Below are 27475 nucleotides of genomic sequence, written 5' to 3'. Positions count from 1 at the left end.
TTTAGACCTACAGCGTTCCTCACTGGGAAGGCCAACAGCTGAGTAGAGCTCTTACCCTGAGAAGAAAGAGCTTAACAGCTGTATTTGGCAAAGTTGGGGGGGAGGCATGAATGCAATTCCTCTGCTTTTTAGGAATAAGTACAAAGGGGCTCAGTCTGCAGAGGCATTGTTTTAGTAAGCAATGAATTCACTGATTAAAAAAGAAGTCTAACAGCAAAGGAATCTGAAAAATTAGAAAAGTATTTTAAAGAGTGAGGGGAAAATCTGGCACCGTGTGAACAAAAATAATCACAGAAGCTTTCTTCACCCTGTCGTGAAATGGCCCCCTGCACCCCAGGCAGCGAGCAGTTGCAGAGCTCAGCTGCGCCTGTGGTTAATAATAAATGGGCTCTCTCAGCCAGGAGCACCGGCCCACGCACCCCCATGCTGCTGCCAGCCCCCCTCCTCCCGCCTTCTCCCAGGGCTGCCCAGGCACCGCTCCGGTACCCACCCAGCTTCCCTACGCGAGACGGACGCCCAGAGGTAAGAGACACGCCAGGCCATTGCTCCATGAGGTCGGATGGCCCGGATCGATCACGAGGGGAGGCGAGCAGGGACAGTTTGGAGGAGGGAGGAAAGCTGGTCTGGGCTTGAGTTGCCTGAAACTTCCACCAGGAATCTGCAAAGTTTCGTTACAAGGCGAAAGGTCGGATGGGTCTCGCTGCAAAACTTGCCAAGCTTGAAAAATCTTTCAGCCAGCTCAGGCTGAGAGTTGGCTGAGTTTCCAGCGAACATCAGCTAATTCGTAGTGGGTTTCAGGTGGTGACCAGCTGGTTTTTATCCACTGGCCAGCACAGCTTGGGCACTCCTGGCTGTTGCGCTTCAGAGTTTGGGGGCTTGTTAAAATTCAGAACACAACTCGAGCAGCTCAACTGATTCTTGGTGTAACCTTGTTGGCTTAATGAATTTATTCCAAAGATGACTTTGCCCCGGAGAGCGAGAGGTGTGTACACACCCATGGAGCAATACCAGGACATTTGCATGAACAGCTCAGGCTGCTGAGCTTAGCACCGCACAGGCAGAGATTGTAAGTGTGAATTAAGAGCTTTTCCCAGTTTTGTGTCATGATATGATTCCATAAACTTAATTAAGTTTTTTGTCCTTAAAAAGGATTTGCAAAGTGGAAAACCTTACTGGTTTGGTCAGGTATGTATTGATCTAGCTGAACCAGTCCCTCTTTTCTTGCGTTACACAGCCCAAGCTGTCCTGTATAGATTAAGTCTTTAGACTTGGGCAAAAATACTCTTGCTGGGTATAAGTTGTTTCTCTATAGCTGTAGTGCCACACACTTACTGAGATCAGAGCCATGTTCTGCTAAGTGTAACATGAACACAGTACTGTAATTTAATTAATTTGCCATCTAAATTAACAATGGGTACAAAGGACTGAAGAAAGAAATCCTTTCCTCCTGTTGAAGGGGTGAGAAATAGAAAGGCTTGAGGGATATGGCCAAATGCCCAGGGAAAATATGTGAAGCAGCCAGGCATTGAGTGAAACTGCCCCAAGGCCCAGAGCAGACCAGTCTCAACCTTTACAACTCTCTCCCCCTCTTTCTCTGTTTGGAAATGAATTTAATTAAAGTGAATAGGAGTTGCTAGGAGACCAGAGGAGTTCTGGAGTTTGTTGCTGCGGCTGATTTGCTACTCTGCTTCCACGCTTTGCACTAAGGATGATGTAACATGATGTCACAAATGAGTGATTTAGATCACTTAAAGAATCACCATCAAAGATATTAGCAAAAAAGGTGATTTTCATGTGAATTTGTAAAAGTGCAACTTAACAAAATTCAATGGCAAGGTTCACTCTATTACTTATTACATGGAAGAAACATATGAGGGAAAAAGGAGTTAGAATCAATTTAGAATGATTTACACAGAGACGGGAGACACAAAACTGTCAGGGAAACCCTCCCGTTGAGTCACGAGGTTCAGAGTGGACCCCCTTGCTTTCTAAACTCCTTCTCAGGGAGGAGTCTAGGTGCAGCTGGATCCAGACTTAGTCCCAGAGTTGGTCAATGGTTTCTGTCTAACAGAAGAGATACAAAGGGTAAGGAAAATCACCCATTGAATTACTGTGCCAATTTGTCGGGGAATGAGTGATTATGGATCCTACGCGACTTTGAGGTAGCAGCAATTTAAGATTTCTAACACTACGGTAAATCACAAGATTAGGTTATATGATTTTTAACAATACTTAGCAGGCAATTATCAGAGTGATTGAATAAAATTTTCTATAATCAACACTACAAAGTTTCCTAAATTGAATCACACACACAGAGATACAGAGTTTAACCTACATTCAAGATTTTTCTCTCTCTGCCAATTGTAGTAAATTATTGGTACCAAATGATCTTTGAAACTTTGCAAAATCTAATTGTAGTGAATTACTCACTATTCTCCTTCGTCAGCATTTGTCAGCAGACAATCTTTGACCCCTTCTTCTTCATCGGCATCTATCAGCAGATGATCTTGGAAATCCTCCCGAAATCTACTTTTTGAAATCCTCATGAAATCTACTCTGAAATCCTTGCAAAATCTACCAAGAGGCATCCCAACTCAGGGAGATGCTGGGTCACAGCCTGCTGCAATCCCAGAGAGCTCAAAGGGTCTCACGTAGGATCACTATTTATAGGATCGCAAGATGATTGACTTTGGTCAGTATATTTCCATTCTGGCCACAATTCTTGTCAGGTAATTCTGGCACCTTCCAGGGTGGGCCACCATCCAGGCAGCAGGAGTTTCAGGTATGGTTAGGGAGTGCCTAATTGTCCTAACTCACTGTACCATAACCAGGACAAGAAAGTACCAGATTGTCCCAACTCACTGCACTTGTAGCCAAAACAAGAACACAATGTTGGCTGGTCCTGACATCACAACGTGGCCCAGGGGGTCTGCACCACCACGCGTGAGCCTGCATAAAGCACTCCCGGCTCTATGGAAAGCTGCTCTTTCCTCCTTGTAGTCACAGCCTGGTTGACTGGTTCTCAGCTCCTTTATTTTACTGAACTGCTTGTTTCCTCTTGGGCACCAGCAAAGACCAGGTTCATCTCTTTATAGCATTCCTCTGCCTCCATCTGCCTTGTAGATTTCTCCTTGTGATCTTTCAGGTTGGAGGTGGCAGTGCCCGAGTCTGCAATTTATCGTGAGCAAGTAGCTTAGGAAATTAAAAGGTTGTCTACTTTTAAATTCTCTCTAGTTTGTTACTCCTTATCCTTTCCTCTGTTCCACCATGATTTCAGCCCAGCATTGACAATGGACCAGGTGAACTCTTCCAACTCCATTTCTGCAGCTTAACATTTTGCTTCGACACCCTGGCTCATGCTTGAAACACCAGGAGTCTCCAGGCAATCTCCTGGGCAAGGGTTGTTTACCTTCCAAGATCAAGGCAAAAGATGGTATGTTTAGTTTCACACAGTCACATCATTGCTAAATTACTTCTTTCATTTTTACCTGACTTTTGTTATCTCAGGACCATCCGTATACACAAGATGATTAGGAAGATAACCTACAGCCTGGGAAGACATGTGTCCGCTGTGGCATGTGAGACCACCCAGGTGAGAAGATTTCTGCATGGTGAGTAACATATTCTGAAACAGTTCCTGGGTGAAAAGCATTTTTCTCATCTGAATGCAGCAGGGACCTTGCTGGCAGTGTTCTGGGAGCAAAGCGAAGAGCAACAATAGTCTTGATGCATGATAGTCTTATAATATATGGAGTTACTATGGTATCCGTGGTGCTTCTACTCTTTTAAAACATATTTTTTGGGCATGGTTGCAAGGCTCAGTTCGTTCACAGTAACGTTAATTTAAAGTAATGTTACTGGAGCCAATGACAACCCAGCTGCAAAAATGGTGGCAGAGGAGTGCTTAGTGATGATGATGAGGATTATTATTTGTATTAACAGTAGAAATATTTTGCAAATATTTCACTTACATGAAACACAGCTTTAGTCTTCATGAAGTTAGTTGTGAATTCACCCCAAAGAACAGCTGAAGAGGGGAATAAATTTATTGTGATGATGCCAGTCTGCCTTTTATAAAACTGCTCAGTAGTTACTGCAAATACCCATGCAAATAATTCAATTTTCTGTGTTTATCCTCAGGTGCTTATTTCAAGATTCAGCCCTCTGTACAGGAAGCGCTGATGGAGGGGAGACCAGTTGTAGCCTTGGAAAGTACCATCATTACACATGGCATGACCTATCCTCAGAATCTGAGGTGGTGGATTTTGATGTTCCTCGTTCAACAAAGTTGTAAGAGCAAGGCATATAACCGGTGGATCAGTATCAGTATTCTTGGTCAACCCAAAACCCTTGTAAGAGCAAATGGAAACATCAGGTTGCTAGGCATGCAGAATATGAGCTCTGGTGTAAACCAATTATATCTGAATTTCTAAGGAGAGCAGAATCATATGACACGTATGGGGTACCTATTTATCTCCTTATCCAACACCTTAAATTCCTGGCTTCCTTTAAAATGTGGCAGCAGATAATGTCATCACTTGCTCTAAGACAGAGCTACCAGTGTTGTCAGCTGCATAGTTTGTGCAGACATTGAAAACACTCTGCAGTTTCTCTTCGTATATCTTTTGTAATGCAAAAAGGACTGGAACACAGTAGTGAAATCTGTTCCCTAGTGCCACTCAGAGCAGCTACTGTGAGAGCTGCAGGTCCCTCACTGCCTTCTGTGCCCTGCATAGAAAAAAACCCACCTCTACCCTTTATTTATTGATGTTCAGTAGATTTGTGTTTCACTGAGTTACAGTGCCAGAAATCATTGCACTTTCCTCTCCATCCTTGCTTCCAGAAAGCACAGGAAGGTTTGGGTATTGATTTTCCATCTTGCTTTTTACCTGGCCATTATTTTGCCTGACATTCTGTGTTAGAATGAAGCTCTAAAAATTCGGGTTTGGGGAGGAGGTAGTTTCAGTAGTTAAAGACTGCCTAGTGTATGTACAGATAGCTCAGAAAGGGAGAAGAAGCTGCTCTTAAAAAGGACAGTGTACAAATGATCAAGTATAAAACCTGAGAAGCTTAGAAAGACCTAGTCTGCAGCCCTAGAGTATCCTCAGGCTGCAGCTTTTTGACACTGTTGTTACTCTAGATCTAACTACCTGTATTGTGAAAAATATATCCCGGTCAGTTGAGCAGGGCTTGAATTACCTGGTTTTTTTGTGAAGTTCTGTGATCTCAGAGAAATAACGGGTAATAGATACAGAAAGGTCCTATTTTGAGAGGATCCCTATTTTCAGTATGTTGTATAACCAGATTTGCCTGTAAACCAAGTGATTTTTCTCAAAAATGAAGCACAGAGCTTGGAGATTGCTGTCCTGAAAGTGGGAGCTCCACACTTCTGCAAATTCAAATGCAAAGACTTCTGCCGTTAGGAAGATACAGAAGAGGAACTGGACTTAGCTGAAATCACAAGAACTGTATAAAACTGGAAACTGGGGGTGATGGCCATAAAACACAGCAGTTTTCTTCTCTGATTGTTTGCCTCACTAATTTTGTGATTGTTGTCTTGTTTATCTTATTGCAGCATGGCCAGAGAGGTGGAAGAAATTGTAACAACAAATGGAGCAGTGCCAGCCACTGTAGGTATTTTAAGGGGTCGAATCCATGTGGGACTCACGGACGAGGAACTTGAGTTCTTGGCAAGCAGTAAAAACGTAGTTAAAGTGTCTCGGAGAGATCTTCCTTACGTCCTCAGCCAGGTATGGTATGCAGACTTTCTATTGTGGTGTTTTCTATACAGCAATAGTATAGTGCTCTCCAGCTTCAAGCCAGGTGGCTTTTAAACCTCTTGAAAATATAATGTAAAGTGGTATCTTGTTGGTAAGCTCAAACCTGGTCCTATCTAGAGTCAAAATACAACAGAGTAAGGGAATAGCAACTATGAAATAGAGCTCCTGAAAGGTCATTCTGGATTGGCTGGCAAGCCATGAGCACTTGGCTAAGAATATTCTTATTGGCATGATAAGGCATCATCACGTTACATGTAAACTATGTGACACACAAGCCATCCCAAGTAATGCACACAGTGCTTAAGGTGACCCTAGCTGCCCGTGAAGCCTTCTGGTTGGAAAGCTCTGGAGAACGAAGGCCTTTACTATCATCAGGGCAAGAACAGCTTACATAGCAGGGACAGTGATTCCTCTGCAGTTTTGCCTAATAGAATATTTGTATCAGAATTTCACTTGTCAGCTGGTGATAGCAGGCTGTTGTGACATTGCTGTGTGATAGACCACAACCATAGCTGCCTGCATGTGGTATTCTCTGGGCCACCCTGGGTGCTGACTGCAACTGGTTGTCCCCTGATAGGGCTTGTCTGGTGGCACTACCGTGTCTGGAACAATGATTGCTGCACACAAAGCGGGAATCCCCGTGTTTGTGACAGGCGGCATAGGAGGCGTCCATCGCGGAGGAGAGAATAGTAAGAAAATCAAAACATTCTATTTTTATCTATGTCACTACTGTTTTATTTAATTCCATCTTTTTCCTTTTTCCCAGTCTGTCCTGCAGTAACTGTCTGTTCAGGAAAGTTATCATTCCTCTTGACCATACTGTGGTTGTTTTCTCTCCAGTGTCTGCTTTCCAGAAGCTTCAAAGTATTCCTCTTGAGCACTGGCCAGTTGTTAAGAGGGTGGGAGTTTCTCTTTATCCTTTGCTTGCACGGGGTTATATGGATATCATTTGCTGGTGCAACACGATCTGACTGTACCTCTCCCACTTTGTAATGGCTGGATAACCTGATACTTACTGGCTACTGAGCACAGTGTTCTTACAGACTTTCTCTCAGCTGAGGAGAAGGAAAGTCTCACCACGAAAGACACTTAGGCCCTGGTCTGTGTTAGAGTTGCGTGCCCCTCTCTGGAAAACAGCCCAGCCTTGGCATTGTAGTTTGTGACCTTTAAGTACATTCTTTCTTCTTAGCCTTATATATTCCTAGCATAGCATAACTGCACTGCCCTGCTGGATGCCATCCCTTTCAGATGTGATGTAAATTCCAGACCAGGGAGTTCCCTGAGGTCAGCAAAGTTCCTGTGTCACCTTTTTTGCCAGTGATGTCAATACCAAAATCAAAATCTACTTAAATTATATTCCATCTCCTTGAACTTTGTCCTTGCTTTATAACACTTGCTTCTTTCTTTTCTACCAATTTTTTGCATGCTGTTTATCAATGTGATCAAAGAGCTGAGACTTACAGTGCAAGGCTGCACCTCTGCCCTAAGCCATGTGACTTCTTTTTGTCAATATTTCTTTCAATCTCAACACCTGAAGGTGTGATCTAAACCTCTAATATTTGTTTGTGGATCTAAATGGCTACAAAAGCAGGCAGGGGCATCCTAGGCAAATACGGCTTTTTAAGAGGGCAGATCACATCAGCTTGGAGTACAACACAATCACCCACACAGTGGCTGCTTGTCCCTTGACAGCTCTGGATGTGAGTGCTGACTTGACAGAGCTAGGACGAACTCCGGTTGCTGTTGTATCTGCAGGAGTCAAGTCTATCCTTGATATTGGCAGGACACTGGAATATCTGGTAGGTAGCATGGGCTGCTGAGCCTGAAAGCAGATAATGTTGTACTTTGTGTACAGAATGCCCAGTAGTGTTGGGGCAGGTATAAAGCACAAAATTTTCAGAAATTAGTGTTGAGAGGACATGAAGCCATATTTATAGTTCCCTAGTCCTGGGGCTATACAAGCACTGGGCTACTCCCTAACATAAATCTATCCATGCCCAAGGGGCTGTTCCAGCAGCTATTCCAACTGAGGCCAAAGGCAGTGCTAGCCATGCCCTGTTTCTCTGGCCTTAGACTTGCTTTTCTGGGAGAATGCTTCAGAATTGATGGATCAGGCAAGCTAGACCCATCAAACACTAAAATAAAATCGGAATTAAAATGAAAACCAAGATGATTTTCAGTAGAGTCACTTTTTAAGGTTTGGTATGTTGGAAACCACCAGGGCCAGCACTTCAGGTTACAGCCAACATCAATACTTCTCAATCACAAACAGAACTCATTTATATTCCCGTCAACTCAAGACATACCTTCAGATCACAGGTTGTTACCTTAGACTCAGTATTGTGCTAATGACAGCTGCATGGCTTTTGACCAGCTCTGAGCACAAGCAAAGGACGTGCATATCTCCTGTGCCTCAGTAAGCCAGATTCTGTCTAACCAGTTACCATGTCTGGCTCTTTGCTTTGAAAAATGTTGGTGATAGAATGGAATAGAATGGGATGTATAAAGTAACCAAATCCTGTGCTAAACAAAGGCAGCTTCTAGCTGCGTAGAAAGAAAAAGTCCCATTCTTTTGGTGGGTTCCCTTTCCCTCCACTGACTACCTGCTTGTCTCACCTCCACTGCTGCAGGAGACTCAGGGAGTCTGCGTGGCTGCCTTTGGAGAGTCAAGGGAGTTCCCAGCCTTCTTCTCACGCCAGAGCGGCTTCCAGGCACCGTATCACGTCCGGGATGAAGAGGAGGCAGCTGAACTCATTGGTGTGTTTCAGAAGGGAAAGGCCCACGTAGGGCCCTAGAAAAGAGGGACACAAAATTCACTTTGAATAAGGCACTTTCTTTTTTAACTTTGGAGAAGAGTTTGTCCCAAAAAACAAGCCATCCCACCTCCCCCATTCCTGCTTCAGTTCTTTGAAAATAAAGGAGCAGGAAAATTCAGTCTTTACAGCAAGCTTTTTGGCTAGCTGCAGCCACCTTGGCATACTTATACACATTTTGTTCATGCTGGTGAAGTGGAGGGAACATGTATGTTAATGTGCTTACAAAAACAGCTTCTGGGCCTTTGGAAGTAGAAACAGTTTTCTTTAAAAAAAAACAAAATTCTTTGCCCCTTTTATTGTACAGACAGACTAGCAATAAATAGGCAGATGTAAATTGATTGGTAGCTGGAAGAGACCCTGTCCTTGGGTCAGCTAAGAACAGGAGCTCCAGCAATGTGGGTTCCTTCACCCCACACCCACTCTCCTCTATCCTTTTCTTTCAGCATTTAATTTATCCAAGGAGAACCACTAACAATCTACCTGTCCTCTCCCAGCCAGTGCTTTGGGGCTAGGTCTGAGCAGTGGGGTGCTGATAGCAGTGCCTTGTCCCCAGGAGCGAGCTGCCTCAGGCCAGGTCATCGAAGAGGCCATCCAGCAAGCTCTCAGCAAAGCCAGGTGAGAAGCAACCTAAGTCCATCCTTTGCTCACCTGGTGGTCTTGCAGAAGTAAATGACTTCTGGGACACTGCTGCAGGGGCTGTAACACAGCTTAACCTTGGGCACAGGTGAGCCCACAACATGCTTTCAGCCGTAGTTTTATCTAACCTGAAGCTTGTTTACAGAACTTTTTATAGTATGTGGTTATGGAGATAAATTATCTGCTAGCAGCAGTGCTTCCTCTCTGATGCTGTTTCAGCTCAGTCCTGCTCATCTGCAGGCATTTTCTTTATATTTGCAGGTCAAAAGGGATCACAGGCAAAGAACTGACCCCTTTCATGTTACAGAAGCTCAATGAATTAACTGACGGGAAATCGCTGGACTCCAGTATCCTTTTACTGAAGGGGGGGGGGGGGGGAAGTACTCCAGTGTACTTCATATATCTTCTGATAATTCTTGGTGGAAAACACTGTCCCTTTATTCACAGTCTAGCAAGGGGCAAATGCTTCAGTATCTGCAAACAGATGAGAGCTTAGCGACTGCATCCTGCTTTTTCAGGAGCACCCTTACTGTCCTCATCCACTTTTGCATTAAAAATTGGACACCAGCACAGATGGCAGGTGGTCCAGAGCCCAAAGAGATCCCTCACATCTGATCCCTGAGCTTGCCTGCTCTGTGATGGAGTCTCAGGACACTGTTGTCCATGGTGGGGTTGCACACTGGAAGGTACCTGAGCTTCCCAGAGCACTGCGCTGTGCATCACACTGCCTTATCCAACTCTTCATGCGGGTGCAGAGTAAGAGAAACTTGGGAGGACAACACCCCTGGGTGAGCAGGAATCCTCTTGCACAGGCAAGAAAAAAGCAGATCTACTGGCTGGGACGCCAGTGTAGGATCTGGGAGAGCTGGGTTCACATCCAGTCTCTGCTGCCAGCCCTTTAGGAGACCTGGTCAGTCAGCACAGATTGGTAAAGGCATTTGTGGATATTAGAGCTGTATGCAGCCACAAAGCAGGGCTTTCAAAGCCTCTGATACTCTGCTCCCAATGAAATTGCTAAAAAAATTGCTTACAGAGACTTGGCAAAAATCTCACTAGGCATCTCTTTCTGGAAAAGCTGGCCAAGATCCTCTGAGGTTTTTAGACTCTTGGCTCTAGTTTAAGCACTTCACCTTCTCTTTTCTCTGTGAAGCCTTTGCTTCTGTTCCCTATCGGTCAAATGGAGATGACAGGTTTCCTCTCCATGGACACAGGGGGAGGCAGGTGAAAAAATTTAAAAATTCAGGGTGTTCATGCAGTATTGTAACCCAGTATATGTGCCCCCAAAGGATTATGGTATAGGGGGATCAAATCTGTGAAGTCTCACAGCATGTATTTTCTTCTTTCTCCCTCTAGGCAGTTCCTATATAGGCTTCTGACAGGTCGATCTTGCTGGTATTTTTTTTTTCTCCTCAAAGAAATGCCAAACAGACCTTGCTTTGATCCAGAACAATGCCAGAGTGGGCAGCTGCATTGCAGTGGCGCTGAGCAAACTACAGAAAGCCAGAAGGAAAGGGAAACTACCTCAGCGAAAGGACACAACCCCACCTCAGCCAGTGAGTTCCCTGCTGCCCTCCAGATAATGCCTCTCTGCTGACAGCACAGGATAAATTTATATCTATTCCCAAAAGTAAAAGGTGACTCAGCCAGAGACCAATCTTTCTGTTTTACACTGGCAGACATTTTCTCTTTGGTGTATTTTATTCTTCTCAGATAAATATCCTCTCCTTCTCCCCCTATCCACATTTACAGGGAATAAACACTGACAGTGGCCTAATCCCATTCTTCGACCATCAAATCCATTAAAACTTTAATCACCTTTTCACCTTTTACTGTGCCTTTATGTACAACTTCAACTGTATTGCTCTCAGTGCCAGGGAACTCATGACTACAGGAGTAGACCTGGAAGAGGGTGGAGGGAGATATTTTGAGCTGCTAAGCAGTACACATTTTATAAATACCTCTTTTTGTTGGCCTCCTGCTCGTGATTGCCAAAATTACAAGAGGTACAGCATATCCTGAATGAGAGCCATTATAATCCTAACACTCTATTCACTATCTTGGATTTTGTGTGCGCCACATAATTTACAGGAAATCTATTTTAGGTAGTCTTTAGAGAGCTGAAAAATTTTCTAAAACACATTTGCAATAGGATTTGTCAATGTAAAAGAGGGCAGTGACTCCATTATTTGATGGAATGAGAAAACACAGCTGTATGTCCCCAGAGTATCTGGAAACTTCCTGTTTGTGGAGCTGTATTGCTTTTTCTGGCTTTGTAGGACAATAAGACAGTGATCTGTAAAGTGTCACTGGGTACCACAGTTTCTCCTGGGAGCTTGCAAGAAATGACTGCATTTTTCTGCCCACTTTTTCCCATTTTCTTTGCTTTTTTACACAGCAGTGCTTGAATGTTTCTGAGGTTTGGTGTGTCAGAAATTGTCCTAAGAGAGATCCCTTCAAGGGCACTGACATGACCAGATGCATGCAACTTCTTATATTACTCTGTCACCACACAGAGAAACCGCCAGCACTTATATGTGTACACACTAACATCCCACCTGCCATGCTGGGGCTGGCTATGAGCAGGCATAATTCAGAAAGCAACATATAAAAGAGATTTTGATTCTTTCTAATCGGGATTGTACAAACCTGTGTCTAGCCATCCAAAAGAAGCACAGGCCTTCACACTGTGAATTAGCTTTCAAGAGGGTGGGAAAAGTGACTAGGAAAAGCAAAGAAGACTTGGAAACTTTTTCCTCAAGTCCTTCTAACCACTTTTTACCTCTTTCTTCCCTCTTAAAGGTGGTGATTGGAGGTATCAATGTTGACTTTATAGCCAAGGCACAGAACCCTGTCATCCTGGTACTGTATCTATAGCAGTTTTCTTAGCACCACTGCCATTTCCAGCTACTTTTACAGGAGTGCCAAGCCAAAGCGGGGGGGTGTGATATCTGTGCATGATTTCTGCATGTCTGTATGCGCACACGTGCACAAACTTGGGAGGAGTAGTGCTGCATATTTGGTGTGTTGTCTAGGTGGGCAATGGAATGATACATACTGCCCTACTCTGTTCCTGTGCTGAAAGTCACTATCCCTACCCCTCAAGAGAGGGACAGAGCAATGTATCATACTTACAATCTCCACATACGACTCTGGCCTCTACAGTCTATGTTAAGGTGCCTTGGGGCTATTCTCTGATGCCATAAGCCCAAAGAGCTCTTTTAAGAGAAGAGCTGCCCAGGGCATTCTCGAAGCACATATGCAAAGAGCTAGAAACAATGGGTAAAGACCCTCACTGTGCTATGACAACCTCTAATTCAAGGACAGACTCTATAGGGAGGAAATCCCCAGGTAGGAGCCAGCTCTGGCTACCTGGGACTGTCTTAGCTATGGAAGCCAGCATGAATAGGAGCAAAAGTCTCTGTGCAGAGTACCCATGGGGGAAAGAAACCTTTGAGAAAAGTAGTACTGACACAGCTGCAGCTAAACAAGAGAGCCAGCTTCCTCAGTCATAAAGGATTTGAGTCACAAAAAAAAAAAAAAAAAAAAAAAAAAAAAGGAAAAGATTGCTTTAAAAAAATAGAACATTTAAAATGTTACCAGACCCTCTCTCTCTCAATTTGGTTTGACCAATAAACAACCAAGAAGCTAAAGTGGAACAAACCTGGGACTTCCCCATGCAAATGACAGCCATTTGCATGGCCTATACAATTTTTGTTGAGCTGTATGAAGTGCTACAGATTGAGGCAGTGAAGCTTGCTCAGAAGTTGCTTCGTGTCTCGAATTACTCTACACTGATTGCCGAGGCAGGAAACTCCGGCCGTCAGATGGGGCAGTCTGTAGAGACCTCTCAGTCAGATAGGAAAAGACGTGCTGGGGAAGCTGTCCTTAAGGAAGTTGGCTATTCAGTGATACAGAGGCAGAGGCCAAACAATATTATAATGGTCGAGGGTGACACATGCTGTGCCATCAGCTATTAAGGCTTGCAAAACCAAAAGTTTAACTGCTTCAGCTGTGATCTAACTGATAACATACATAACCCACACTCAGCTATCAGGACAAGGAGCTAAGCTATGTCCAAGGGTGGGCAGCCACCTTTGGTGTGTCAGATTTGAGTGCAGATCCCTGGACCACCCACAGCACAGTGAGCGGCCAAGGGCAGCTATAGACACCGCTGGGAACAGCCGATGGGGGAAAAGGAAAAAGGTGATTTTAATGTTGCATGAAAAAGTGAGGCATTAGCTGCCCTTCAGTATAGCAGCAAGTCCATCATGGCAGCTACACAAATGCCAAGCTGCAGGAGGATTTGGGAACTGACAGCCAAAACGTTCCTGCTGACAGCTGCTGTGGTTAGGCACAGAGGAAAAAGGCACTCTCAACAGCATGGCTTTGTTTTGGCTTTTAAAGACAGTTTTTTCCAAAGGGCTCAGCACCCAGCAGGCCCCACCCTTATCCACGCTGGATTTGTTGCAGAGCACTGGGGTACCACTCACACCTCATGCTATCTCAGCAAGCAAGCAGCTGTATTCTGTCCTGGTTGTAATTCCCACGTGTCTTTCAAGGCTACCCAGAAGCAAAAAGTGCTTTATAAGTAACTATATCTGACCTGCAGAGAAAGATGCACAGTCTTGCTCAGAGAAAGGTGCCAGAAGAAGCATTATGGTTATAATTCTCTCAGGATACCCAAAGGCTGAGCAGAGTCTCATTTTACATTGGGAATTCAAACCTCTTAAGATGTGAAAGAAGGTCCCGGAGACTCTCTCAATTCTCTGAAACATTGCCAGAAAGCATCAGCCCAGTCTTATTTCAAATCACCTCAGCAAGCCCATTTTCATCTAAGTTCATTCATCTCAGCCAGCCCCACCTGAACACAACACAGAAGAGATGATACCCAAGTACCGCTCAGACTTGGAGTTACCAGCTGAGCTAGCAAGGTGCGATGAGAGCCAGTCATTTCTTTTTCTTCAGAAGCAGGCTGCTAATTTTTTGCTGCACTCACCTGCTACTTTAAAGAGAGATTTAGCCTCTTCATTTCTTTTAGGGCCCTGTGAGGTTGTACAACAGCAGAGGTCACCCACAGCTGGGTCCCTGAGCAGGAGGCTGGTACATCTGCTGTTAGGGCAAGGCTTGGGGTAAAAAACCTGAAACTCTGCCTTTGGGACGTGCGGGGGACCGAGGGAAGATCAGTACGCCAGACAATGAAGGGAGCTCATGAGTACTGCAACATGCCTGCAGGCATCAGTTTTGAAAAACTGATAGTGGAACTGCATAAAATAGAGTTTGTGCTCATTACTGATGGCAGTTAGTACCCTCTTTTAATATTGAAATAGGGGCCAGTGTTCAAAGCCATGTTGTTTGACTTGCCTAAACAAGTACCCTTGCTTTTTACTTCGGAGTGTTTGGTTTGATTTTTTTTTTTCCTTGGCTGCCTCTGTTATGGTTAGTGAGCTTCAGAGTTAAAATAGCCAAGCTCAGTGCTTTTGAAATCTGCAGCACTCAACAGGAGACAGTTGCAGATGGAAATATCCTTATTCCTGGCAATACTGTGGCAATTCCCAGGGAGCACGAGCAAATGTAATGGAGGGGCATTTGGGTTAATGAGGAGTGACAAGTAGTGGAAAGATGGACAGAGGCCATAGGTTGCTTATATACAGCAGTTCTGCTCAGGTGGTCTGAGCAGTTCAGGGCTTGGAGAACTGCCAGACAGAAAAGCAAAGGCATCAAGAATTAGCACCAAATCTTACAGAACTGGGGAGAGTCAGGGCAAAAAAACCACCAGCCTGGAGGTCAGAAGGGAGTAATAAAGGAGCATATTTAGATGGGAGAGCAGCCTCTTACAGTTGTAGGGCTGGATGCAGAAGAAAGCATTGTGTGCAAAGGACAGATGTACAGCTTTGCATGGGGGAAGAAGAGAGGTCCTTGGGGAACGCCCAAGAACAGTGACGGGTTGGAGGCAGAATATTTCTTACTGTGAGATGGCAATACTTCCACTTGTTTAGGATAGATCGTGGTGTTTACAAGCAAGAAGAATGTGTATGTGCAGGGGTATTCTGGTGCACCTGGGCTAACATGGGGCAGAGAGAGCCTGGGCCAAGAGCTGCTGTGCATGGGCATGCACACACTTCAGCACTTGCCACCCAAATGCTCAACATACTCTTGAAAGCTCCAAATTATCCAGAACTGTGAAGATCATTATGACCGCCAGTGGCAAGCTGTCTTCAGAAATGGAAAGTATGTTTCAGAATTTTATGAAACAAGAGCTTTAAAACCATTTGATAGTCAGATGAAGCCCAAACTGATCTGAGAACTTACTGATGTAATTCTTCTGGCAGAAGAATTAGATGGAGGAGGAGATGGGTGAGGGATTGCCTGTGTTCTGACAATTCGGTTGTTTGTGACAGACTGACAGATGGACAGAGGAGTGGAAGGCAGAGGCAAGAGAAAAAAAGAAGTTGATAACCACACAGGTGGAGAAGCAGGGTTATTTTTGATGAGGGAGATGTTTGGGAAGAGAATGGTGAGTGAAAAAGTGTTCGGACACTGAAACAGATCCTTCCATGAGTAAAGTACAGAGGCAGTACAGGCAAAGGTAACAAATCTCATTTTACCTTCAAAGAGAAAAATAAAAGAAATTAAAAAAAAAACCCAACAGAACAAAACCAAACCCCAAACTGCTTAAGGGGGGAGCTAAGTGGCCTGGAAGGCAGCTGCAGAGCCCATCAGGTCAGGGTCAGCAGTGCTGGAGTCCCAGCACTGTTGTAAGCGGGTAAATTCAGAGGGCTGCTCGTACCAACTGAAACACTTGTTAGCATTGTTCTAAGAGGTCTTAGCAAAAAAGACCAAAATAGCAATGCATAGGGACATCAAGCAGATCTCCCCTCCTAGGAAGCAGCCCTTTGTCATCAGGGTTGAAGTCTGTAGATGGCTGTAGAAATTTGTATTGCCCTCAATCTGATAGCTAAATGCCTTCTGCTCCCTCTAATTGCTGACCTATGTTTCAGCAACATCAACTTCACTTCACATGTTAATGGAGACGTAGCATCTATGCCAAGCAGCCCTCCCAGTTTTGCCAATTAACAATTTATTCTTCCAGGGCGGTGGGCAAACAAACGCTGGAAGAGTGAGACGAACCTTTGGCGGTGTTGGAAGAAACTTGGCAGGTGCCTAGTTCTTGGGTTTGCCTGTGGGTGCATGCCAGCTGTGATTTGTCCTTTGGTATTCCTTCAACAGCAGGAGCTCTTGAATGCTGTTAAGATCTGGGACACATTAGGCAATATACCAGTGGGCAGACTGCCTGGAAAAGGCAGGGGCTATTCCAAGAAATAAGAGGGGAGGGAGTTGGGATCAGGAAAAGAAAGGTCCACAAATATGAAGTTAACTACCATATAGCACAGTGACCCCAAATCAAAGTTAAATAGCATCAGTGATCTCCAATGACCACTGAACAGCCTGGCCCTCAGTGTTGAATTAATGCCAGGCTATAGTCAGAATAGAATTATGTTTTGAGCAAAAATTTGAAAAGAATAACCTTGTTCAAAGATGATCATCCATGCACCATGGACAAGAGGAACTGGGGCACAGGAATTACTGTAGAAGAGAAAGGACTGCAGTCCTTGGCAACAGGAAAGGATCACACTGTACCTGGTGCTCCACCACAAGCAGGAGCAAACCAGTGTTTGGGGACTGAAATTAGGAGAGGCAAATTACAATATTATTTTGGGATTATTCTGGCTTTTTAACCTTTCCCAAATCTTCCTAACACAAATCTACTGTCACTTCAGATCACAAATGGAGAAGCTTGAGGGGGAGAAAAAAAATGCCACCCACTGAGGTATAATTTGTGGTAACTTGAAGGGAGAGGAGGAAGGGTTTCCTGTGAATCCATTCAGATTCAGTGGTTCTAGTAAGATAGCATGGTGGGAACAGCAGTGTGGGAAGGCCAGCAGCAGGAATGGCCGTGCACAGAAGCAATGTGGGAAAGCCCATGTGCCTGTGATGGTAAAGGAGATGATGCCAGGGAAGTACAGAAGTTTCTTCCCCCTTCTTCTCTTTTCCTCCACTCTCAGATGTTCCAAAAAAATTCAAAGAATTCAAAGTGCTGGTGCAGCAGGCAGACATAGATCCTCCCACTCAACCCCAGCCCGTCATTTGCAGCAGCTGTGGCTGAGTTTCATCTTGAACATCCTTCTAGATGAGGATTGATGGGCATTAAGTTTTTCAGGAGAGCACTTTCCTACAGACACTCATCCTGCACAGGCTGTCGCTGTGTTCACAGTACTCTGATGGATTTATTAATATCTTTTGTTTCTATTTGCTTTTTAGACTGCTTAAGCCGTCTTGGACGGACTCCTCTCTTTTTATCAGCCGTGGGGAAGGATGAACACTCAGAGTCCATCCTGCACTACTGTCACCACATGGTACGTTGCACAGTAGTGGCACCTCAGAAGCATGGAAGCGATGACTTTATGTAGAGGGAAAAGTCTTCTCAACCCTGGCAGACATAAAAGCGACCTTCCATCAGGCTAAAAGTAGGAATAATTCAATGGTCGTTCAGTTACAGACAATTAGAAGGCAAGGAGCCACCCTCCAAAACACAGTCTAGCTGTGTGTACCCTTTGGAGTCTGAACCATGGGGTCTGAACTCAGCTCCAGGGAGTGGTGCTTGAAGGAGAAAGAGAGGTAAATCAGGAGGAACCACAAAAAATTCTAGTAAGGCCTAAGCGCAGCCAGAAATAAGTAAACCCTGACCCTCAGCATAGACAAAGCAATGCCAAAATCAGCCTGATTTGGGTAAAGCATAAGACAGAGAAGACCTGGAACTGGGCCCCCAGGCTGGACATCTCCCAAAGCCAAAGGAGTAAAGTCCTCCACATAACTGCATATGCCCCTAACAGCGCACCAGAGGAATACCTGACTGAAGGAGCAGCTTGTCCACCGAGGTCAGGGAGCCAGGAGCAGCAGGAGCTCCCCAGGACAACAAGGCAGAGCATCACCACCCCAGCAGAGAAAGCCAGGAGGACAGCCCTGATCCAGAGCATCAGACACCCCCACTGGGAAGAGGCAGGGGTGAAGAGAAGCCAGGGGTGTGGGTGGAACCCCCAGGTGAGGCTGGTCAAGGCCATTAAGGCCCATTAGTGCCCTCAGGGTCCTGGTATCCAAACAGAGCACACGGGACCTTGGTTCTGGCTACCTGAGCAACTCAGCAAATGAAGCAATAAGAACATGAACTCTTTTTTGGTTTATCAGGGCTTCATAGCAGCAGGTCTATAATTCCTCCTCTACACAGTACAGCACAGTTTGTGCCATCAAAGTGAGCAGTCTCCCAGGGGAAGATGGACTTGCTGGCCAGCCGCCGTGCAATCCTTGCCTGTAACAACATTACCACTAAGTGTTGGAGAGGACCCTTTCCTTAAAACCTCCAACTTCCCTGTGAACTACTGGGGCAGATGCACTTCTCTGTCCACATGTATATCCTAAGAAATGCTCTGAGTTCTCTAAGCAGATCATTCACAGGACCCACAGAGGAAGGACACCTCATAGCTATGTCTGCGACACTGCTGTAAAAATGGTTCCAAGGCTGCCCTCAGAATCAGGCTGTGGAGTCAGTGAGGTGGCTAACATAACCGCTAGCTGGAGCATGCCACCAAGACAGGCCAGCATGTCAGCAGGCCATTGAAGTGTCACAGGCTGTGAGAATGGATGGCTGGAGCAGGCAGGGCTGCAGACCACTCTTCCATTACAACAGACACAATCTATGGAACTGCATGGCAGAGACCTGTTGCTCTCATTTACTAAATGATTTCTTTAACCTGTGGCATTTGTTGCATTGCAAATATTAAAAAATAGCCATCTGCCAGCACTGTCTAGAGCAAGGTACTTCTGAAATGTTGCTTATCTCAAGGGAGAAGGGAGGTTGAAGGAAGAACAGCAAGCTGGGCTATCGATCAGGTGGACACAGAGAAAGAATGAGCCTCGTGTGGCAGGGAAGAGAAACGTGCTCCATGTATGACTGTCCTCCCTGTTTTAGGACATGAGCGCCGTCCTCCAGCTGGAGGGGAAGAGCACAGCCACTTACTGTGCTGTGATCACTAGTGCTGGGGAGCTCAGCGTCGGCTTGGGAGATATGAACATCCACCAGCAGATAACAGAGCAATACGTATGCATACCATCTGATTTGTAAGTTTTTTCTTATGAGAAAGAGCGTGGACATATGACAAAATGCAACTGGTGAAACTGTATCAGGAGGGAATGGGTGTGCAGAGGGAATATGGGAAATGCTAAAGTTAACCCCAGACATTGGCCTCTGAGATAGCAGCATGGCAAGCTACGAGAGCTCTCTTGCTGCTGACCCAGATGAAGTTTCTGTTTCTGCTCCATACAGTATCACCACTACTATCATCCATGACGTATAGGCCAGAATTCTCTTCATTAACTAGTCCCAGCTAACCTATAATTTTTGGCACCTTAAAGCCAGCAATAAATCCAGTCCACCTGCAGAAATGGTATCTCTCCCTTTAGGGAGAAACAAAAAAAAGTGGACGGAACGCTGATGAAAGCAAGTTTTCCTGTTCCATCCCCTCCCCACCATCCCTGTTTTTTCTACATGCTGAGTTGTATCAACAGGCACTGCTGCTCAGCACATCCAAACCCTCAAAATGTCAGGGCTAATGGAAGCAGCGATTAAGGACTGATTCAGTGAAAGCCCCGTCCCTGCGCCCTCCTTCCCTACTCATTGTTTTGTCAACAGAACAAAAGCCTGTGGTTCATGACTGACAGCGACATGGAAGTTAAGTGCAATTTACTTACCAGCGGGATCCCCGTGAGGTAGAGACTTCCTAGGGAAAAATACGGTCATTGCTTCCACTTCCATCCCCACCCTGCCTCTCCCAAGCCTTGGCACAGAAAACCACTACCTGACAGATTAATTCTCCTGAGCTTTACAAAACACTTGTGGCCAGTGGAAACTCTGAACCAATCTTCTGCTGCAGGGTGCATTCTGGCAGCCCTTCTTTCCACCAGGATTAGCAGAGACGTGGGAGGGATGCTGCATGAGAGCCTATAGCACTGGCCTGGCATTCGGGCAGTGGTCGTGCAGCCTCAGAGAGCCGATGGAGGGAACGGCAGCTCCCCACTCCGCTGCTCCACTGTCCCCCATCCCTACACCATTCCGTAGGACCCAGGAGTAAAACACTCTGATGAACAACCTCTTAGGAGGCATTGTGCACAGTGGACATCTAAATGACATGCGCAGCAAGCAAACACGTAGTCAAGCCAGGCATAGCACAGGGAATCCTACAGTGGCATTAACTAGCAGCATTCCCTTTCCCTGTAGGTCTCTGACTGACCCACGGGTACCAAAGTGGTCTAGTGAGGACCAGCAACTATCTGTGTCTGCTGGAGGGGCCTTGCCAGTTGAGTCCAGCTCTTGATGGCAGGGAGCGGGGGAAGGAGAAGAAAAGGAGGAGGTGAGGCAAATGGAAAAATCTGTTTTCCTTAGGGAATCACTCTTTTAGGTTCATGCCTGTACCTAAGGGCTGCAATACCAGTGAAAATCCTACATCCCGAGTCTGACTAGCAATTATTTTGTCCCTCTGCAATGACTCAAGCTGTCTCTACTCTGTGTCCTGGATTTTCACTAGGTGTCCCAGTTCAAGCAGAACCTGTGCCAGGCCCCGCTAGTTTGCATTGATGGAAACGTGCCTCTTTCCACTATTCAGTACGTCTGCCAACTAGCTAGAGAGCATCAGCTAGCAGGTAAGGAGAACTCGCCCAGCCCTGGCCCTAACAGGGCTGCAGCTCCTAACAGCATGTGTGCCAAAACACTCCGCACACCCTGAGAGCTCTCCGCTGCTGCATGCTGGAGATACCCAGTTATTGTCTGACATGCTGTGTTATTCAGCACTCCTTTCTGTACTCTACTCCTCTGTTTCAAATGGATGAAACATTTCTGCTTTCTCTGAGTTTTTGTCATTCTGCAGCTAAATCACATTTCCTGTAGCGTAGGTGCTATAGCCCTTGGGCACTGCCAGAAAGCCAGGGAAAGCTGCTCCCTTTGCCTTTAATCTCAAGGCAAGCACAAATGTGTGTACTTCTGCCAGTTTGAGCAGCAATGTAGTTTGCTTCTCAGAATAAGTGCTAAAGCATCTTTTGAGATTTCTCTCCCACTTCCCATAAAATACATAGCTCCCTCCCCTGGTAGGCTGGGGACCCTTCACAAGGCTTCCTAAACCTTTGGAGTTATGCCTTCATTTTTAAAAGCAAATCTTGAAGAAGGAGACAATGTTCTTAAAACTTGGCAGAGGCTCCAAAACCAGCTATGAGGCGTAACAAAACTGGAGTCTGATTATATCACTCCAGAGCCAGAAGCAACTGGCTCATTGCTGAGCACTGGAAAGGAAATCTTGGGAGACCTTGTCCCAGGCATGGGGGAAATAGTGTTTAAGTTTCTAATAGATTACACGTATAACCCCAGTTGTGTAGATCACGCTAAGCCTTCTACGCTGCATCCCGCTCTGACGTAGAGATGAACCACTAATGAATTAATTAACTAACCAATTGCAATGTTGTTTTGAAGTGTGCTATGAGCCAACAGATGAGAACAAGGCCTCTAAGCCGTTCCTCTCAGACAGCTGGAAAGCGCTCACATACATTTCCCCCAACCTGCAAGAGCTAAGAGCAATAAATCGGACCCTCGGGAACCCTCTGCCAGCAGGTATTGAATACTCAGAAGGGTCAGTCACACTTTTAGATAACCTAGATCATGGAGAAGAGCATTTTCTGCTCCAGCCCCCATTTCAAGCAAATTGGATTATAACACAGTGGGGATTCATAAGTGCTCTTCGTGTCTTCCACCTTACAGCCATTCTCTGCGTGGGTTGTACTGCCCAGGCTGGACTGATGATCTAGAGAGAGCACAGTAGGTCTGGGATGGCTCCTTGTCCAAAATCAAAGACCCCATTTGCCTCACTTCATCAGCTAAACAGGAACAAGCTCTGGTTTGTAAACATGTCTCTGAAGCTTGATGCTTTGAGGGCACCTGTCCCAACAGTACCACTCTTTGCAGAAATTAAATACCCCACCACATGCAGGTGGGAATCCAACAGTATTAAGACACGGAAGTCATGCTTCAGGACAGTTTTTTGATCTCTACATGACATGTTTAGTCCCATGAGGGGTGGTTTCTTCAGCATAGGATAGAGGTATGGTATGGAAGTCTAACGTTGGAGAATTCCATGTTTCCCATGACTTAAAGAAAAAAAATTATATCAACCACATTTCAGAAGTGCTCATAAATAGTAGTGCTCATAAATAGTAGTAGTGTTGCTCATAAATAGACTGCCAACCCATAAAAAGGCCAGTCGAGGACCTTTAAAAGTTATATCACAGTTTTTCCTCCCCACTGTCTGAAGAGCTGCCGTCCAGGTTGGAGGATGTTGTCCAGACTGCGATGGCCCTGGCCCGCCCTTTGCTGGCCCACCTGCGCTGTGTGGTGGTGACCCTCGGCGCTCACGGTGTCCTCCTGTGTGGCAACAGCCTGGGAGGGAGCATCTCGCTTCGTCCAGGAGCCCACGAACAGGTAAGGGCATGGAAAACAAACTCTGAGCTCTCAGTTGCTTTTTTCTGGGACCACACAGCACCACTGCTATTTCTGGTGGCATGGCAGCAGTCCTGGGAAACATGGCATCACTGCTGGCAAATGTACATGTTTGGGAGGTGCAATATACAGCTCTGAAAGAAAATCAAGTTGTCTGTCCCTGTACTGCTGGCTCCTAGCAGCAGTGTTTATAGTCAGCTAGTTTTAAATGTGCTTACCATGAATATTCATGAGTGCAAGCTTCGTTTTCAGGAAGCTTCATTTAAATCGCTGATCTCTTTCAAAGTGTGAAAAAAGATTATTGCCTTTTTTTTTCCCTTTTCTTTTTTTGGCATCCATGCAGGTCTGGATGGCATCAGCCACATCAGGCCTTATCAGCTTGGGCAATTCCCACTAACTTCCCTTCTCTCCCCCGCAGACTGCTGCTGCCAGCCTCTGCGCTACCCACTACCCTGCCATCCACATCAGCAGAGAGGAGATAGTCAACGTCTCGGGAGCCGGCGACAGGTATATTGCTCACTACTTTGTCTTCTCCAGCTCAATGTGGAAGGGCCATAATCAGATTTCTTTGAAATTCTACTGCAAAGGCAAACGACATTCTGCTGCTTGAGGAACAAACACTAAGGACACAAGAACAGGACTGGTTACTGTAATTCCTTGCAAAGCTTGCTAAAAATGTCCCCCTATGCATCTTGGAAACCAGTCTTGCCATTATTAGTTTTGCTTTTCTTTTAGATCCAACCCTTTCATGGCGATCTAGTAGTTCTGAATTAGTCTGGCCTTAGCTGTTAAAAGCAAACCACCCTACATCAAAGCTGTCTTACTAACTCCTTTACTTCCAGACTTCTCCAATGGAAGTCAGACTGCCGCACAGTAGCTAAAATCGCCCTACAAAAGCATTTCATCACATTCTGCATTTGCCTCTAGCAATAGCTCATGCTTCAAAAGAGTCTGCTGTATAATTCACCTAGCTGTTCACACAACGCTGTACATAGGAGAAGGAAATGACAGGTATTATTCCCAGCCCCACTGATCAATTCTCAGTCTGTCAGAGTAATATTTTATTATGCCCCTTGTTAACTTGTCAAACTATATGTAGTAGTCAGGTTTTTTTTCTTCTTGCTTCATACATTACTATAATTGATTCTATCCTTTCATTGCCTTGGGCTAGACGAAAAGGCTGTACGTGACCAGTATTTCCTTTTATTTTTCTACTCTTACCTACCAATAACTCAACAGCAACACTTCTTTTTTTCTGAGTGGGCAGAATGAAAAGTCTTTTTTTTTTAAACTTACAATGTCCTCAATATTTGAGTTAGGATCAATCAGTAACTTCATGCCAACCTAGTTAACCCACTTAACACCAGGACACACTCCTTGTGTCCCAAATCACCTCTGAGATGAGTTGCTGCAACTGCAAGCTGGTCTTCTCCAAAGAAGACCAAAATATTATTTGGAGCAGTAAGCGTAACAGCAGAGGAATGGGGGCTGGGAGGAACCTCGCAGGGTCAGCCTGTCCTAAGGAAAGCTCAGCTTTGCTCACTAATTTGTTCACTACTTCTGGCAGATGTGCCCAACCTCTGCCAGTCCCTCCAGGGACACAGCCTCCTCTCTGCACCATCTGCTTGGTACACAACTACCCCTTACCACAGGACAATTTTTTCTAGAGGCTAAGGTAAATATCTTTTTCCTTTCCCTTTTAAAAAGCTTAATTTAAAGAAAGAGCAAAGGTGAGATACAGTGTGCCGCTGCCAAACACCTCCACTGAGTTACACAGGAGTACTTTAAATTTATTTTTCCTTCTAAAACTATGAAAGCTAAGGGCCCATTACTGCTCCCATTGCTGAAGTAATATTGGTCTGGAAATCCCATTCCCCAGCGTCCCCAGGTCCAAGTAGGAATTTTCACATCCTCTTGTTCATCCGGGGATGTCCTTTCTGGTAACCTCGGCTGCTGCACTGAGCTGCAGAAATCCCTGTTCTACAGAGAAAGAGTGCCAAAACAGGCTGCAAATGCCAGAACACTACACTGACATACATGCCATCTCCACAGCACATAAACTGGTCAAGTTGCCCAAGCCCAGCCTGATGGCACTTTCACAGGACTGTGCAGCAGGGGACAACCCAGGGCTATAACACATTCACGGCTCAGCCCCCGTGAACCCTCGCACTTTTGAAGCACTGCTCAGGGGACACTGCGCACCCAGAAACAGCGATCCAGGACACCTCACGCCTCTCTTCCACCCCACGGCTCTCCTACAGCTCCAGAGGTGCTGCCCAAGGAGCCGTACGTGTGTGCAGGGAGCAGCGGCTGTTTGCTCCTTGCACCTGGCTGCCGTGACAACATAACACCGCGTGCCTGCACACGGCATTGCTAGGGGATGCTCCCCCAAATATTTATGCTGAACTTCTGGAGCTGTTGAGAGATTGAATGGTTTATGGAAATCATAATCTTATGTGCCTTTGTTATGGATAAAAAGATGTTGAGGTAATTAGAGCACAAAAAAAAAAGTGATCTTTTTCCCTTCCCCATAGATTTGCTCATTAATCCTCTCTGCCGTCACATTTTCCTGTCCGTGCTTCTGCCTCTCAAATGTCAGTATCTTCTCCCTTCTCTTTCACTCCTCCTTTGTCCTTTCCTAGCTTCCAAGCATCATTACTCTACTTAGCTATGAACAAACAGTAGTTGTTTTGAGTCGATCACAAACACCACCCTGGACGTATCCATGCCTCAACAGAGCCTTCCCCTGCAGGCCAGGCAGATGGCAAAGTCATCCCCTTCTCATGATGGCCTCCTCGGTGCCTTGTGAGGACCTGTGCGTGACTGCTGTTCCAAGCGCTCACATCATTTTTACTGGGAAATTTCAAATGGAAAACCACAGTGAAAGGTTACAAAAATCTGAATCTACAAGCTCATTTCAGCTTTGGATTTCTTTTTCCAGCTGTGTCTGTTGCCCCTCTCACATACATATGAAAACTTTACCTCTCTTCCCATCCACCCCTTTGGGGAAAGGAGGGAATGTAATAAGGCACCAACAAGGAGCAGGGAAGTGACAAAATAATTAGAGTGCAAGGGAAAAATAGGTTCTTCCCTTCTTAGACTCCTTTCTTTTCTCATGCCTCACCTGGAATACTGAGGAGAATAGCAAATGTGGTGGAATTGGAAAGTACCTCAACTTCTCAGATGAGAAACAAATAAAATGCAAATAAATAGCACTATTTGTTACTCCAAATTCAAAAATAAATATAAAAAAGCAAAACCTTTTCATTATAACCTCACCCCTCCTGTGTGACATATTCTGCTTCTGTAAGTGTTGGTTTGGGTCCAAATGAGTGCTCTTCTTACAAACGAACAGCCATGTTCCCCAGAACAAAGCCGTTCCCACAGGGTTCAAAACTGCCTTTCTTTCTCTCCACAGCTTAATGGCAGGAATCCTTGCAGGGATGCTTGCTAAACATGACACAGATACTTGTGTCCGGATGGGCCTGCTTGCTGCAAGCTTGTCTCTCCGTTCCTATGAGCCCATTTCCCCAGAAATCAGCACTTCCAGTGTCAGCCAGGAGCAAGTCAAGAACAGGAGCTGGCCAGAGGTGAAGGTATGGAAGATGGACTAGAGGACCATGGCTTTCTTATGTATCACCTCCTTGCACTCCCAGCATTGCTATTTCCAGGAACTGGGCAGTATTTTGAGCTTTGAGCTCAAAAGCTGGCTGCTGACCAGAGGACTTAGACTTTCAGTGCATACTACCCTTTGGGAGGTGAAGTGTCAGTGGAGTGCATTTGGTGACAACTTGTATTGCACTGTTCTCATTTCTGTTTGTCTGCTATTGTTTCCTCTCCTTTTGTTTGTCTGTTTGTTTTTATTTGGTGGGTTACAGCAACCACAGCTTGGTTCTTCTGTCTACTGCCTGTTGATAGTGTATCTCACCCCCCTGCCCAATGGGAACACTCATCTGTTTTATTCCTGAATAACCCTCCGGGAAGGAGGCCCCAACCCAGGCAACTTCTTCTTTGTAAAGAAAAGCTGGTTTCTGGTCTTTCAGAGCTCCTGCTTCCTTGAACCTCCAAGTCCTTCTAGATTTTCTGTTGAGGGAATTTTCCCTTCCTCCACCTTGTGTCACTGTTGTCCATTATCACAGTAGCTCCTCTATCATCAACTCCTAGATCTTCAGGACCATGTCTCTTCAGGTTGGCCCAGCAGCAATATCATCTCTTGCTGCTTACTCCTGGTTTCTATCCAGGAGGTCCCACAGACCACAACCTGTGGCAAGGTGCAGCCGGCAGGAACATAACACCGTAGGACAGCCTCATCGGTCTTCCCAAGCCAGCGCTTTCTTTCTCTGAAGTCCAATGGCCCTGGAGAAAGCAGGCAACGCTGATCAAAGAGAGGTAACCAGGGGCCAGCTGGTGGCCTTTAAAAGATGATTGCCCCTTGTTCCACACACCTTCCTCTGAACTTGGGGCTTCCTTCCTCCTCAGCCCAGAGTGTTGAATCTGAAGCAAAAGAGAGCAAGCCCCTCTCCCCACGCCTCCATTACTGACCACTTGGCAAACCACTGGGTACTTGACAGAGAAAACTTCCCACACGTGGCTGGCTGGAGAGGAGCACTGACAGGCATGCGATCCTAACAGAGCACTGCGTGCTGGGACCA

The 27475-nt window shown here is 45.6% G+C and overlaps 1 protein-coding gene across 1 annotated transcript; it reads left to right on the top strand.

Annotated features, from left to right (window-relative positions):
* Positions 1–231: 231 nt before the first annotated feature.
* Positions 232–27475, top strand: LOC128142667 (uncharacterized). The gene is given in 20 exon segments (XM_052788896.1): positions 232–438; positions 440–522; positions 3508–3611; positions 4141–4255; positions 5576–5750; positions 6358–6469; positions 7473–7579; positions 8411–8537; positions 9091–9211; positions 9494–9579; positions 10661–10785; positions 12032–12091; positions 16323–16389; positions 17552–17646; positions 19257–19385; positions 20869–20983; positions 21804–21941; positions 22639–22805; positions 23242–23330; positions 26242–27475. Coding segments are annotated over 20 exon segments (2331 nt in total). The 5' UTR covers positions 232–318; the 3' UTR covers positions 26438–27475.

Source organism: Harpia harpyja, chromosome 6, assembly GCF_026419915.1.
Source record: "Harpia harpyja isolate bHarHar1 chromosome 6, bHarHar1 primary haplotype, whole genome shotgun sequence".
Lineage (NCBI taxonomy): Eukaryota > Metazoa > Chordata > Aves > Accipitriformes > Accipitridae > Harpia > Harpia harpyja.
This window is presented reverse-complemented; position numbering and strand designations above follow the sequence as displayed.